Source organism: Mustela lutreola, chromosome 12 (genome assembly GCF_030435805.1).
Source record: "Mustela lutreola isolate mMusLut2 chromosome 12, mMusLut2.pri, whole genome shotgun sequence".
In the NCBI taxonomy this organism is placed as follows: domain Eukaryota; kingdom Metazoa; phylum Chordata; class Mammalia; order Carnivora; family Mustelidae; genus Mustela; species Mustela lutreola.
In genome coordinates this window covers 61,299,355-61,315,758 of record NC_081301.1, presented here as the reverse complement: position 1 = coordinate 61,315,758, position 16,404 = coordinate 61,299,355, and the positions used below count along the sequence as shown (strand labels likewise).

At 44.1% G+C, this 16,404-nt stretch overlaps 1 protein-coding gene across 1 annotated transcript in view; it reads left to right on the top strand.

Moving 5' to 3' along the window:
• Positions 1-6,677, top strand: part of KDM4C (lysine demethylase 4C) — a 521,081-nt gene extending 514,404 nt beyond the window's left edge. Inside the window, exon 23 of the mRNA XM_059142108.1 lies at positions 1,067-6,677. Within this exon, the coding sequence (XP_058998091.1) occupies positions 1,067-1,093 (27 nt within the window). The 3' untranslated portion in view covers positions 1,094-6,677. The remainder of the gene's footprint in view (positions 1-1,066) is intronic.
• The last annotated feature ends 9,727 nt before the right edge of the window (positions 6,678-16,404 follow it).

Below are 16,404 nucleotides of genomic sequence, written 5' to 3'. Positions count from 1 at the left end.
CTGGACTATAACAAGCCCCCGAGATGTTCACTCAGTTTGGGAACCACGGCTCTGTCTGATGCACTGCTTGTTTGCTGTTTAGATCCCACACTGAAGATAGGCTCCACAAGGGAGGGCCGCACCTGTCCTATTCACCCCTGTGTCTGCCAAGCCCACAGTAGGTGCTCTTTCAATTCTCCTGCGTGGAATCCAAAAGACAAAGGCAAGAGTGAGTGAGAGGATGTGATCAGAGGGAACTGCCAAGTGTCTAACCTCCACCTGGATGGTTTCACCTACCCCAGCACCACCCCAAATTCAGCCACACTAGATGCTCCAACCTTTTTATTTCTTTGCTTGCTTGTTTGCTTCTTTGCATTGCCTGGGGATTCATTATCTTCCAAATAAAATTGACTCTCAAGAAGCAGAGGTCCTGGGGCTCTGGGCCAGCACCATTAGCTTAAGGATGTGCTCTGTGCTCTGGGACAGGATAGACAGCTGGACGGTGGCAGGTGGAGGCTCTCTGTTAGCCAAGGGGTTTGGCTGAGCTCCAACTCTTTGCCCCTCTCTGGGGACTTCTGACAGCTTGTGGAGGGGCAGGTGCATTGTTTTCTCCATGGGAACCCATAACACAGTGCAGGAAGTGTAATGAGACAGGGCAGAAGCCAGATGACTGTGAGCATCAAGGTACCAGCAGGGGCACGCGAGGGCAACAATCCAGTGACGACTTTGCAGAAGCAAAAGGCATTTTAACTTCAGCTGGGTTTGTTCTCTCCCTACCCTACTTCCCATCCTTACCCATCTCCACTGTTTCTCTTACTCTCCATTTCTTGATGTGGTACCTTTCTTCTACGGTCATTTTCAGATAGGACAATGGACCCAAGTAGAAACTTACTTTTTTTTTTCTTTGTTTCTTTAAGTAAGCAAAACATTCATGGTACAGTTTTGGATTGTGATTTCTGAGGAGCAGGCTTCTCCTGTGTGTGCATGGAGGGGCAACTTACCCCCTTTCCTTTCCTGACTGGCATGTGTAATGATATTCCTTTCTGTCTCCCACATGAATGTAGAGATTGTCATCTGCGTTTTCTAGGCTGACTTGCAGAAGGCTGTGAACTAGAGGACTTCCCACTGTGATTACTCCTGAAGGGAGTGGAGATTACTGATGTCGATCACTATGGATGGATAGTGCTGCGGGAGTTCCAGAGTGGCAGGGATTACAGGTGAAGTCTGCCGCAGGTGCTCAGCAGGGACACTTCCCTCCAGGGGACCCCAACTGAATGGGAGAAAGCCAGATCCCATACACCCAATTATCTGGTTCAGGGGTCAGCATACTGTGGCCCTTGGGCTAAATCTATTTAGTCAATATGTATCAAAGCTCTGGGAATTAGAATAGTATATGTACATGGACAGTCTTCCTAAGAATTAGGATTTTCTCTTTTCATAACAAATTTCAACTTTAGTTCATATCAGGACATCAGTGGATTTCCTTTGTAGTGTTTTTCCCCCCTCCAGCATAGCATTCAGGGTCAGGAATTGCATTTACCTGTTATGAACCTCAGGTTTTTGAGGTTTGATTCTGTTAAGGAAGAAAGCACTTGTTTCATAGTTCATTTCCTGGAAAACTGTAAGGAAAAGTCAACATTTTATCTGGTTCATTAGTGCTTATACCTGGCCTGGAGGAATTTTCCAGGAACAGGAGAGATGTCCGTGGAACGGGGTTTCTAGAAAGGCAGTTTCCTCTGGGTGCCTGCTCATCCTCTGAATGTGGCAGCAATGGCACACATTTGGAGACCATGAGAGTATCCAAATGACCTCCATGGAGTCGGATTTCCAGTCAAACCTCTTTATTCTGGCTGCAGTGAGTCTGAGATATCTTTTTCCATGATGGACCCCAGCCCTAAAAAGGAAATGTGTTAGACCCTTCCATCAGCCTGAGAATTTGGAAATGGGATGAACAGAACCCTAGAACCAAATGCACAGATTTGGAAGCTACAGATCTGGGGAGAGTCCAATCTGGTATGTTGTTGAGGATTAGTTCATGACAAATTAATTATATCAATTAAAGCTACCATTTAAAGTATAATTAGTGATTTTTTAAAATAAAGAGAAAGTTTATTTTTGTTAGCATAAATACACTAGATAAAGATGAACTTGTACTAGATGCAATAAAGTTTGATTTGGTATGTGTGTAACATATATCTATGTAATCTTGTAGAAGTGCGTTTGTATAAAACATACCATCCAGGGGCCCCTGGGTGGCTCAGCTGTTAAGCATCTGCCTTCAGCTCAGGTCATGATCCTGGGGTCCTGGGATGGAGCCCAGGCTTCCTGCTCAGCGGGGAGCTTGCTTCTCCCTCTCCTTGCCCTCTCCCACTCTCCCTGCTTGTGCTCCTCCTCTCTCTGTGTCTCTCTCTCTCTGTCAAATAAATGAATAAAATCTTAAAAAACAAAACAAAACAAAACAAAACATACCATTCATTTAGTTGTTATTCATTTTTTAAAATCAGTGATTTATTAAAGGTCTATTGTGTGCTAAGTGCTGGATGGAAAAACGAATCACACATTCCCTTGTACACTGCGAGGGGTGTACACTGTGGTACACAGGGTGGTACACTGTTTTGCTGTATTAAAGAATTTGGATTTAACTTTCAGAGAGTATTATCCTCACTGGCCCTGGCCTGGGCCAAGAGAATGTATGTTTGAAATTTTGAGCTCTTTGCGGGTGGTTAGCGCTCTTTTGGAAAACAGGATGCCTGGCAACCGTCTGCGGCAAGATTGAAAATACTTGTAAAGGGTTTAAGACTCTAACGATTCTTCCAGAACAACCAGCCTGACAATGAGTAATATGCAGTTTGATGTGAAAATTAGAAAACTGGCAGACGAAGATGCAAGAGGGAAATTGGATTTCCAGAGAGACGAATGGGAGGCCATGCGGCTGAATAGAGTTCATAAGATGCAAACGCATGCAGGGGAGTTGCAATTCTCCCTCATTCCCAGCACACAGAGCAAGTCCCTATTATTTATTTATTTGCGGGTGAAAAGCGAGAGTTCTGTGGCCCTGATGTTTATTATCAAAATGGATGGATTCAATATCGAGCAATGATGTGTTCAAAATGAAAGCCACATCATTAAATGTCACGGGCATTTATTAACACAGTTTCCTCCATATTCAAATAAAACAGGCATTATCTCACCAGGTGCCACGTGACTCTAGCCTTCTCTGGACTGGCTTTGATCGAGGCTCAGATTCTGGGAGCCATTGTGATCGAAAGCAAGTCAGGGAAGAGCAGAGATATCCAGGGGACTGTGATGAGGAGTGGAAGATGCCTAGGTGGTGGCTTTAACGGGGAGGGTTCCATCTTCCGAAAGCACAGCATGGCCTGTCAACCTATGGCTTGTGCCTTTCAGGGCCCCCATCATCTGTCCCAGCAGGTCTCCTGTTTGTCTCTCCTTTCTCCCTCTCATTGTTTTCTCTCGCTGCATATCCCTGATCAAAGACTGGCTTCCTTTCTTGTGAACTGTGACTTCTAACCTGGACACAAAAATTATCAGGGTAGGTGGCAACCTTCATCTCGGGATCTTTTGAACAGCTTCATGCCCAGAGCAAGTCCACGCTAAAAAGACTGCACCAATTTGAATAGCTGTGCTCCAACTGAAAGAAACCAACTTGAGAGAAATGACATAAATTCATTATTACTGAACTGAAACCTCTTGCTGCTCCAGGCAGAGAAGATAAATTACCACTCAAGTGATATAAAGTTATTTGAATGTTTCATTGGATCAAATGCATCACGATGTCTGGAAATCTCTTCTCTTTTAAGTTAGAATTAAAGAATGGTTATCAGACCAATAATAGACACTATCATTTGCATACATTTCATCTCAAGAGACTTCTGAAGTTATGTAATACTCAAGTGGATAATTATTCTTCACACTCCTGACATATCAAGTTACAGCTCAGATTAAGGAAGACACATTGGTGACTGAGATGATTGGCAGGGCCCACAAGGAGGTCATCTGTAGGAACTGAAAGAGGGTATGGCTACACGGGGGGCCTTTTAAGTGCTCCTTTGAGGGAGGTGAACTTGGCAACAAGTATTCAAAGCAGGTTTTCTCTGTTTTATGATTCCAGATAACTGGGTATTTGATGATGACCCAATTGCCAGTATTTTTTTTCTCTTTGATTGTCCCTTTTTGTCAAAGACTTCAATTCCTTGAAATAGCCTCAAAAGTTGCCATTAAAGTGGCCATTAATTCCATCCCCTGCCCCCTTCCCACAAATTCTTATTGAGCAGGTCCCTGGTCTGGGGTTGTGTTGTGAATGGGATTAATTTTTGGTGCTTGCTTAGAATGCGTAACATCAGCAGGCTGCTTTTTGCAAGTCCTTCCTTGTTTCTTCGTAATCCCATGATACTTTCAAGGAAGAATAGACCCCGTTTTATTTACTCTGAGCCTCCAGCGCCTAACACAGAGTCAGGCATGAAAATGATGTGCCTTTCTTGTTGAGTAAAGAAATGACTAGCCCATTTCCCACAGTGCCATTTTTGTTATTGAAATGCCAATTGAATATTACCCCCACCTTAAAAGACCACCAGAGACGTGAGTCAAAGCCAATCAGCAAGGGTCGTTTATTGCAGGTTCGAACCTGGACCTCTCGGTGTAGTTTTCATAGAAAAAATAAGATAAGCTAGGTGTGCCATAGTGCTCACTAGCACTTTGCAATTGCCAAAGCCTAAGAATTAACATTTATACTGACTCCAAATGTGCTTTCCTGGTACTATATGCCCATGGAGCTATTTGAAAGGAAAGGGGATTGCTGTCAAGCCATAACTCCCCAATCAAATATGGGCCTAAGTTACGAAACACTCCTTATCGCTATACTAAGGATGATATATATCAAATCTGGGATACATATCTGTGGCTTACACCCACGATTGGACAGCTCAGTCAGAAGGCAGTTTTATGCTGGGAACAAAGGAATCATACGAGTGATACTTGGGCAAATAACACACAGTATCAAGGATGGCTATCACTAGAAATGTGTTCCCAAATAATAGTACTCCAGGCTACTGAATGTTTTGCTACTGACTGGGTAAGGCGACCTGGCATTAGATGGCCAGCTCCAAACGAAACCCACTGAATATGTGGAACCAACCTGTGGCTCTGGCCTCCTCCAGGGTGGATAGGTCGCTGTACTTTAGGATTTGCCTGGATTCATGGGCATATTACTGAAACCATTACAACTCCAGCTAATCTCCCCAACTTGAAACAAAGATGGACACGATCTGTTTGTAAATGGTATGATCACTTAGCATCCATCTTTGTTCCATCTGCGGGACTAGAGGATGTCATGTGGCATGTAGAAGCCCTTAATAAATATACTACAGAGGCACTCAATGATTCACTAAATGGCATCTCCCTACTTAATACCGAAGTGTCACACATACGCAGGGCAGTCCTACAAAATAGGATGGCCTTAGATGTCCTGACAGCAGCCCAGGGTGGCACATGTGCAATTATCAAGACAGAATGTTGTGTGTATATCCCAGACTATCACAAAAATATCACAGGACTAATAAAGGATATGCCCAGATTAAGGCTCTAGAAGGTCCCTCTCTCTCTTTTAGTGATTGGTTAAGTTCCTGGCTTGGAGGAGGACTATGGCCAAATCTCCTTTTCGGGCTTCTTATTCTTATCGCCTTATTAACCTTAATATGTTGCTTTGTTCCATGTTTCTCTACTTGGTGCCGAGACTCCATTGCTACAATGACTACACCACGACAGACGATCCTTATCGCACGCGAGGACGCCTCTTCACTGTCAGCGCTGGATTCAGCTGCCTCCACCTTTCATAACTCCCTTATACATTCCTACCCTGATCAATATCGACCCCAGTAGGTAGGGACAGCTCTACGCCCCCATTTAGCACGAAGAAGTTATAGAAGATGAGACCTTCCACCTTCAACCCCCTTAAAGATTTAAGGGTCAAAGTTGTTCAGGGGGGAATGAAGGAACAGGAGGCTGGCTGAGGACAAAGCAAAAGCTGGCGCCTTGCACCCCCCCCCTTCACCCGCTCCCCTCCTTATGTGTAGCATTCCTCAGGCACCCCTGACTGCCATAAAACAATAAACAGTTAATTTGCAGAGATCACAGTCCTGCAAGGTAGGAGTCTCCCTTGGTTTCCAAATGTCCTTGAGATTTACAACAAAGAAGTTACCTTATCAATAGCCCTAATGTCACCCTCCCCTCCATAAAACACTGAAGAGGCGGAGGTAGAAGGAAAAGTAAATAAAGTTAAATTTCTTCTAAACCTAATTCTCACTAACAAGGATGCTTGATAGCAGGAATGTAAGATTCCACCAGGAGACTCCCAATTGTCTTTACTTGATAAGTAACCAGGCCTTCAATATCCTGGTAGTGCTTTTTTTTTTTTCCGCATGCTTGGGTTAACCGGCCAGTTCTGCTTCTGTAAGATTGCTTTGTCTGCTTTCGCGCGGGGTCCCCTGACCCAATTCACTGACGCCAAGTATGCCTGTTCAAACTGTCAATCAGTCAGCTCAGCCCCACCCGAAACTTGTTTGTACCTGTCTATAAAAACCCTGCACCAACCCAGCTCTGGACCTCTCGGCGTTATCGGCAACGAGCGCCGCAGAAGTCCAGGTTCGAACCTGCAATAAACGACCCTTGCTGATTGGCTTTGACTCACGTCTCTGGTGGTCTTTTAAGGTGGGGGTAATATTCAATTGGCATTTCATTATGATTCCCAGTATTACCAACACAACTGTAGGATACTCTGTAGATGTACAGATGCTGGGCTGACAGAAACCTACCTTGGTTAAGCACTTTTAGCTTCAACTGAGAGACATTCCAGATCACCATCTGTAAGGTCTTCCTATAAGAATGGCATATGAGGGTTTGTGAAGTAACAGGAGACATCATCTTTGTCATGAGGTCACCTTTGTGGCAGTGTCACTCACCATTCTATGTGTAATCCTGCATTTTCAAGCCTGTTAAATTAGTGTCCCATGACCATGACATGACTCTGTGTGACTGTGAAAGTGACATGTGTCATTACTGAGCATAGGAATTTGAGGCCCAGTATTCTATTTATTTGTTTATTTATTTATTTATTTGACAGACAGAGATCACAAGTAGGCAGAGAGGCAGGCGGAGAGAGAGGCAGAAGCAGGTTCCCCACTGAGCAGAGAGCCCGATGTGGGGCTCGATCCCAGGACTCTGGGATCATGACCAGAGCCAAAGGCAGAGACCTTAACCCACTGATCCACCCAGGCTCAGTGAGCCACCCAGACCCAATATTTTTAAATGCAACCTTTTCTGTTTCTTTCATGGGGACTTTAGAGACCCTGATTTAGATTGTTCCATTCTAACATGCCAGAGACTTCATAAGCCTGGGCTCCCTGGTGAGTGTGAAGTAGTGTCCACACTGATTGTATTGCAATTATAATGTGAAAGAAGAATAAAGTTCTGTTGTGTTAAGTCACTGAGATGGGGTAATTTGTTACTGCAGCATAGCAAATTCTGACAAACACAACCCCAGCAGTATTTCCCCTTACATCTCACTGGCCAAACCTAAGTTACACAGTCTCTCACAGCAGCAAGGAAGGCTGAGAAAAATGGGAAGAGGATTGTTAATTTGGCTTAAAGGAATCATAGTCTACCCCCTTGGGCTGTGTCACCCCAGAAAAACTTGGGGTTTGGTTACAAGGAGGAAGTGAGGATGACATTGGGTAGGCACTCTCTGTGTCTGCCGAATCACCAGACACTGTTTAGGCTACACAGTGAAGATGCAAAAGCCGGAAAGGAAGAGGTGGATATCCAGGTAATTCTGTAATTCCGTGCCTCAGACGGTGTCCCAGAAATGTCTGATCCCACGTGGCTCCTTCTCCTGTGAGCTGTCAAGATGCCTGGTTAAGTGACTGTTAAACTGCCTTTGCCTCTACCTCCTGTCTCCCACCACCCAAAAGGCTGCCCTTGAGGTAGGGAGGGAAGTGATCCCCACTATCCCTTTGCCAAATCTCTCAGAGAGGTTATGAAGCTGAACAGATTTGTGTTTGAAAATGGCTTTGAAGCTCTGGTGTGAAAGGTACCACAGAAGTGCAAATGCCTGCAATTCATTGCCTGCTGAATGGAACAGGAACTGAATTGCTTTAAAATGGAATTTCGGGGCCTGTGGCTGGTGTCTGGTATTCCCACAATGGTTTTCTAAAGATGCTTTCTTTTGTGTAGACTGTTATTTGTTCTCTCAGTTTTTCCCCCAAGTTAACTCTCAATCCCGACTCACCCATCTCCTTAAGCAAGGCCTCAGCCTGGAGGAGGCAAATTGCAAATCGCTCATTTCAGCTTGGAGATTTATTACTCCTTTCCCTGACCTTCTTTAGTGTTCACTCCTTTAGCCACTCAGCGTCCTCCTCAGGCTCTTCCTGTGGGGAGAGAGGGGGGATGTAACCTCTATCAGCCAGACCCTAGGATTGGCCCTGTGGTGGGGGTGGGGTGGATTCTGAGGAGGACGGTCTAACTACAAACTAGGGGAGGGTTATTAAAGGCCTGCAATCACAGGCCCAGCCCCGACCTCCTGCTGTGGGATCTTGGGGCGAGTTTCATGGGTCTGCATTTTTCTAAGCACAAGAGTGTTTGTGAGAGAGGAAGCTCAAGGAATTCCTTATATGATGAATAAATTGTGCAACACTCACATTGCACTAGGTCCTGGGCTAAGTATCTTCCCTATAACTTCTCATTTAATCTTCCCCAAAGACTTAGATATGGCTATAATTCTCAGCATTCCTCATTTTCCAGAGAAGAAACTTGGCCAAGGAACTTAGCTAGGATCGGGACTCAGGTTCTACACAGCCACCTTAGCATGATTGACTTGTCTGTTTCCTCTCCCTGAGGATTAACATTTTTAAAAAGGATTTCAGGGCAAGAACATAGTGGAATGGATCTCCATTGGTGATGTTTCTGGCAGCAGAACTGGAGGGAGGCTATTACCCAACGCTGTGGTGTCAGGAAGAGTTAAATCTTTTTGACAGTTCAATGGCCGCCTTTGGGTTTGCCCAAATGGCACCTGTTGTTGAAGTCAATAGAGCTTACAATTTAATTTCATCTGCCTGCAAACAATCTCTCTCATTAGGGGGTGGAGTGATGATGGGATTCTCCCAGCCATACAGTTTCACTTTCTGTGGGGGTAATGCATAAGGACAGTCACTGTTTTCTGCAGAGAGTGAGGGAGAGTCCCCTCCACTTCCAGAAGGCTCATAATGAGAAAGCAAGTCTCTGGGTAAGGAGAGGCTGGGGGAGGCAATGAGTGTGGGTGAGTAGGGGTGAGAAGGGGTCAAGCCTGCACACAGGGCTCCTAAGAGTGCTTGACTTTTCCCTATGTGAGTTGTCACCTGTCCACTTGCAGGCTAGTCATTATGTTCAATAGAATTTCAATGCTTCCATTACCCAAATGACAAGGAAGTGGCTTTTCTATCAGAGATGAACCCACAGGATGGACATAAGGATCTCTCTGTTTTCAACTCTGAGCCAATAGGATCCTTTGGTTCAGTAATAAAGGGGATGATGGTAAAACATCAGCAACAGCAAGGATAGTACAAGGTACCATTTACTTAGATCTTTTTATTTATGTCTCAGAATGACTCTGTGAGCTAGGGATCTCGTGCCCATTTTATAGAGGAGGAAACTGAGACTGAGCAGGAAGATACCTTATGTCGTACAGTCAGTAAAGACAAAAGCAGGACTTCGAATATGTGCCTTTTCTACCACCCTCATCACCTGTCCTTCAACAGCATTTCAGTAAAGACACAAAGATTGTGTGTCCCAGTTATTCTCCAAGGATCAGAATTATACCCATGACATTGCGTACGGTGTTGGGAGGGTTGAGGGCATTTAAAACCCTCTTTTTCCCCTCTTCCCCAGGAATTCCTTGGGGGAAACTGGTGGGAAGGGATACTGTTGGAAATTTCATTTTCTTTTATGAGTTATCAGTGACAGAGAGTATGTGTGTGTTTGCATGTTCTGGCAATACTTGTGTCTGATGTGTGACCTGTTTTTTATTAAAGCTATAGCTTTTGCAGGGAGTTGAGGTTATTACTGGTGCTTTGGGAGAGAAGTTGTCAAAGCTGGACTCACTCTGGCATGTGGAAGGTGATTTCAAGTTCTTTGCCCTAGATATATATATGTTAATAGGAAAAATGCTTTTTCTTCTCTTCAGGCCAAGTTCAGAAAGATTATACTAGCTCTGTGGATTGCAAATAAAAGAACAGACATGGCCTGGGAGGTAGACTAGTGATGAAGTTCTAGAACCTAGGTGAGGTTCGGTGGGCTGAGGTCTAGAGCCGATGACCAAGAAAGGTGATGGTTTATTATAGGGAAGATACTTAGCCCAGGACCTAGGTACATAACCTCCCTTCCCCTCACCAAGAGGGGAAGGGAGGTTTCAATGGAGTTTTCATATGCTAAAGAGGGCCTACAAGGTGCCAAGATGTCAGAGGCCTACCAGAGGCCTTGCCCTTGAGGCTGGATCAATGTTGTCTTTAGACCAGCCATTAACATTAAGATAGTTGGGAGACTTTTTGGTGGGGGTCACAATCCTGCTATCAATCATCTTTGTTAGTGAGATTTAGGACATTTGTAAGCCAAGGGAGACTCCTGTCTAGCAGGATTGTGAGCTCTGCAAGTTAACTATTTGCTTATTGTTCATGGCAGTCAGGGCTGCCTGAGGGATGCTACACTTATGACAGAGGGGAAGCAGATGGAGGGGGTGGGTACAAGACGCCAGCTTTTGCTTTGTCCTCAGCCAGCCTCGTGCTCCCTCATCACTAGGAAGGGAAGAATAAAGGAAGAAAAGCTAAGGTCCCTAAAGAAGGCTGACAAAGGGAGGATGGTAGAGTCCCTCCTTAGAGTTCTGGGGAGTTCATGTGCTGTGGGGCAAACCAAATGAGTGAATGTTCATTATTGGATGAATGAATTGTGGCATTGAATTCAACAGGTTACTAGAGCAAGGAAAAAATTCAAGTCATACATAGGAGTTCCATTTCTCTAACTTCATGTTGAACAAGAACTTTCTTTCTTTTTTAAAAGATTTTATCTATTTGACACAGAGAGAGCCCCAGCAAAGGGAGTGGCAGGTGGAGGGAGAGGGGGAAGCAGGCTCCCCACAGAGGAGGGGAAGCCAGAGGTTCCATCATAGGATAGTGGGATCATGACCTAAGCCAAAGGCAGATACTTAAAGACTGAGCCACCCAGGGGCCCAGAACAAGAAGTTTCTGATGGTATGACAAGATAAACCTATTTCCAGATCATGCTCTGAAGAGGATAATTTCATAATCCATGCCATCCTACATCTTTTGGACTTCCCCTTCTTACATTTTGGTGATCTTTTTCATTAAGATTTGCTCTTTCCAACAGTAGTGGTGATGAGGGAACAAAAGGCTGAATGAAGACAAAGCAAAAGCTGACACCCTGCAACCTACCCCCACCCCCACTCCTGGGTAGGACATATGTGACATTCTTTAGGAATCTCCCAAGTATCTTAATGTTAACACCTTGCTGAAGGGAAAAACCTTGACAATGACAAGGCCTCAAGGTATCTGGTATCTTATAGGTCCTCTTTAGCATATGAAAGTTTTATTGAAACCTCCCTTTTTTCTTACCTCCCCCAACCCCATCACACATAACCTGCCACCCCTCACAACCCAGGGGCAGCATCTCTTTCTGTCCACAGGTCCTATCCCCAGGCTTTAATAAGCCACTATTTTGCACAAAAGATGTCTCAAGAATTCTTTCTTGTTCATTGGCTGCAGACTCCACCCCACCGAACCTCACTGATACTCTAAAACTTCATCAGAAGTAGGAAAAGTTGCATTCCAAGCCATACTTGTGTCCCAAGCCACATTCAATCAAGTTCCACCTGGAAAGGGGCCACATAAAAGATCACATTCAGAATCTACTTTTCTAGATAGAATGGCAGGAGGTGATTGGGCTTTTTAGGAGTAGTAGCAGCAGCAAAGCTCCTAGCAGTAAAATTCTGTGGTTGGCATGCCATGCTCAGTGCCCCCTGCTCTGTGTGTACTGAGTGAACTTGGCTGCTGCATCCACACCACCAACGGGGTGTGACGTTTAGGTTCTGGTCTTGGCTCTAGAGTCTCTGAGCTTGATTCACTGGTTCTGAGTCTCTCAAAATGTTGTGAATTTCACAATACCTGTAACCATTTGACTTTTTGTTTTAACTAGCTAGAGTTAGTTCTGTTGTTTGCACCTGAAAATCTTGATTTACTTGGGTAGACATTTCTTTCTTTCTTTCTTTCTTTCTTTTCTTTTTTTTTTTTTTTACTGTAAGTTAATAAAGGGCATTCTGGTTTTCCTAATTCTAGCTCACTCTGGTACACTGATGAGTTCCAGGTTTCAGAATACGTGAGGTAGAAAGTTTCATTCCCTGGATCCTAGATAGTGGCTTTTACCTTGCTCTGATAGTTCCTTCACACTATTCAGGAACCCTTAATGACTTACTATTGTCTATGGGAAAAATTCCAGACCTCAGACTCTGGTATTGAAGGTTTTTTACTTTCTGGTTCTACTTTCCTACTATATTCCCAATATCCTAACACCACTACCAATTTACAATGTTTGCTCTTCTCTTTGATTTTTTTTTTTTTTAAACTCTGGCCACTGCTTATACTATTCTCTCTGTTTGCAGGGATCTTACCTTTCTGTCTACCAGAATCTTGCTCATCATTCAGGACTCTATTCAGGTTATATTTCTTCAATGAAGATTTTACTAATGACTCCCTACAGAAATATTGCTTCATCATCTGAAATCTTTTCTGCATTGAGAGCATCCTTTCTATTATGACTTGGCCTAATGAATGTATGTCTACTCAGACATCTTCCCAAGTATATTGTAGACTCAAAGACCAGACCATATCTCAGCATTCATTTTGTTTCTTCTGTATTGAAGGAGCAGGAGGCTGGCTGAGGACAAAGCAAAAGCTGGCGCCTTGCACCCCCCCCTTCACCCGCTCCCCTCCATATGTGTAGCATTCCTCAGGCACCCCTGACTGCCATAAAACAATAAATAGTTAACTTGCAGAGATCACAGTCCTGCAAGGTAGGAGTCTCCCTTGGTTTCCAAATGTCCTTGAGATTTACAACAAAGAAGTTACCTTATCAATAGCCCTAATGTCACCCTCCCCTCCATAAAACACTGAAGAGGCGGAGGTAGAAGGAAAAGTAAATAAAGTTAAATTTCTTCTAAACCTAAATCTCATTAACAAGGATGCTTGATAGCAGGAATGTAAGATTCCACCAGGAGACTCCCAATTGTCTTTACTTGATAAGTAACCAGGCCTTCAATATCCTGGTAGTGCTTTTTTTTTTCCCCCGCATGCGTGGGCTAACCGGCCAGTTCTGCTTCTGTAAGATTGCTTTGTCTGCTTTTGCACGGGGTCCCCTGACCCAATTCACTGACGCCAAGTATGCCTGTTCAAACTGTCAATCAGTCAGCTCAGCCCCACCCGAAACTTGTTTGTACCTGTCTATAAAAACCCTGCACCAACCCAGCTCTGGACCTCTCGGCGTTATGGGCAACGAGCGCCGCAGAGGTCCAGGTTCGAACCTGCAATAAACGACCCTTGCTGATTGGCTTTGACTCACGTCTCTGGTGGTCTTTTAAGGTGGGGGTAATATTCATTTGGCATTTCAGTATAACTGACATTGAATCTTGGATACGGTAGATGCCAACAGTCAATGAAAAAATTAATTAGTGAACTGCTCACAATAGGCACACTATTTGTCAAAAGAGCAAAAAAAAAAAAAAAAAAAAAAAAAAAAAAGCTCCCTTTAGAGATACATGGGAACTCTGCTAGAGCTTCAGGATTGGGGTGTGCTTGTGGACCATCCATAGGAACACAACTCTTCAGCAGTTTAACTTACAACCTAGAGACACATGCACTTATGGTGTTGGAAGAATATGTTCAAGGCATGTTCAATGCTAAACTGTGGGTAAATGAAAAGGCTTGTCCTTCCTTTAACATGCACCCTCACATACAGACTCATTAGTGGGTAAGGGTCCTTTCAGAAGAGTTAGAACAAGAGTCTGAAGAATCTAGTCTAAAGTCCTGGTTTTTCTCTAGTCTTGCTTCTGCTGCAAGTTAAATGAGTACCTTGGGTAAGTCATCTATCTTTTCTGGGCCTTAGTTTCTTTGTTTAAAAATTGGATCATGATAATGTTTTAGCCTCATTTGATTGCTCAGAGACCAAATAAGATAGGAACACCTTGGAGACAGATGGGGCTAGAAGTCAGTGGGAAGAGAGAAGGAGAGTAGTAGGAAGGGGAAGTAAATACAGGGGGGCGGGCAGGAGAGAGAGAATGGAATCAAACTGGCCTAGAGGCACTATAGGTGGAGGGGGACCTTTTCCATCTGAAAGACAAGAGGGAGTTTTTCTGAAAGTGTTTCTCAGGGCTACAGCAGACTGCTATTCCTATACCAAAATTTTGTCCTCTCCTCCTTTGCACTAGCAGAACCCTTGGATTGTTAGGGGGAACCACCTTGGAAAGAGCAAGTGTTTTTTCATGTGTTACTTTTCTCTCAAGCCTAGGTCTGGGAGTCTAGGGAAACATTAGCATATTGTAGACATTCTACATGCCTTGGAGAATCAGTGCTGTCCAAAGACCAATTGTGAAGTTTCTAAAAATAAATAAATAAATAAATAATCAGTCAAACAAACAACAACAACAACAGCAAAAAACATGGTTTGGAACAGAGTTTAAATAAGTCACATGAGACTGGGGCCTTTTTATGGCTTAGGTATGAAAAGATCTCTTTTCACCTGTTGTGTCCTGGAAAAAGCCTTTCCTTCTGTTTTCTTTCTTTCCTTCCCTCCTTCCCTTCCTTTCTTTTCTTGCTCCCTTCCTTCCTTCCGTCCTCCATTCATTCCTTTACTCCCTCGCTTCCTCTGTCCCCTCCCTCCTTCCCTCCCTCCCTCCCTTCCTTCCTTCCTTCCTTCCTTCCAATACAGTCATGTACTCAGTGTTGGAGAGCAGCAGAGAGAATGCTAGGATTTTCTAAAGGACCTATCCTAGCAAGAATCTGAGCTTATCCAGCGAGCCTAGGCTAGCACATTGTTATCTACACTCTTACCTACCTTCACTGCTGCTGCAGCCTCCTCTTCATTATGTTGATGAATTTTCATCATGCTGCTTCCCAAATGAAGAAAGCTCTTAAAACAGCCAGGTACAGTCTTGTCCCTGTGGTCCTGCTTTGAACTAGCCAGGCCCAGAACAGGGTGGGACATTTTCTCCTCATTATCACCTCATCACTCTGTTCCCCTTGTCTGAGTAGGGTCAGAGAGGTGGGGCTCAGAGCTGAATGCAGGAACAGAAGTGCTAATGAAGAGAAAGTGTTCAAGCATGGATCCTGCCCCTCATTCGGGCTCCATTGAAAATGGTAACACCATGAGGTCATCCTTCTTACTGCTAAGTTTGAATGAATTTTAATACAGCTGTTTTGAGGAGTAAGTAGTATGCAGATGGCTTTAGTTTTAAACAATAAACTGTCCCACAAAGAGGGAAGTTAATAAAATATTAGGTTGGTGCAGAAGACTTTTATCTCTTTACTAAAAGAAAGACATGTTTTATAGGAGTAGCTATAAATTTGGTATTTAAATCAAGTTTCTGTTGAGCAAACATCACTGGAGCATCTGCTATGTGTTGAACTTTGGGCTAGATAGTAAGAATACGAATAAATATTTAACATTTATCAAGTGTTTTCTTTAAGACAGGACCCACATGCTAAGAGCCTCTGTGGTGCTTTTATAGTTTATTGACTTAGCTGAGCTGTATCTGTGGTTCTCGGTTTCCTTCCTGGCATGGTTGTGGGTTGTGGGTTAGGGCTGAGGACAAGAGAAATTTGCATGAGGGTTGGAAGGCAGGACTTAACAGCAGCAGGTGTGCTCTGGGGTGGTGTGTGCTGTCATGATCTGTTGCTTGCCTCGCTGGTGTGGGACAGCAGCTGAGCCTGTAGATCTGGCACCTGCAGAATCTTGTCTTTTAGTCTCCTGAACCAGATATATGCACATCTTTGTGGTAAGGGAAACATGTCTTTGAGATAGAGGTGATGAAAGACACAGGTGGGTTTAGTTTGTCTTATGGGTTCAGGTTTGTCTGTATGGGTTGCAAGTTTTCCTGTCTCTCCCCATTTCATGTCCAGCTTTTCAGCCTGCTGGCCCTGCTGACCTACAGCAACTCCAGACCCCCCAGATATACAGCCTTCCATTGGCTTCTCCACCAGCTTCTTGTAGCTTCTTTCTCTGATCCTCCTATCCTCTTCTGGACATGTAATTCACTGGTTTCTTCCACAGTTGCTTAAGGTCTAATCTGTAATGTCAAGTTCTTATTCCACATTATTTGTG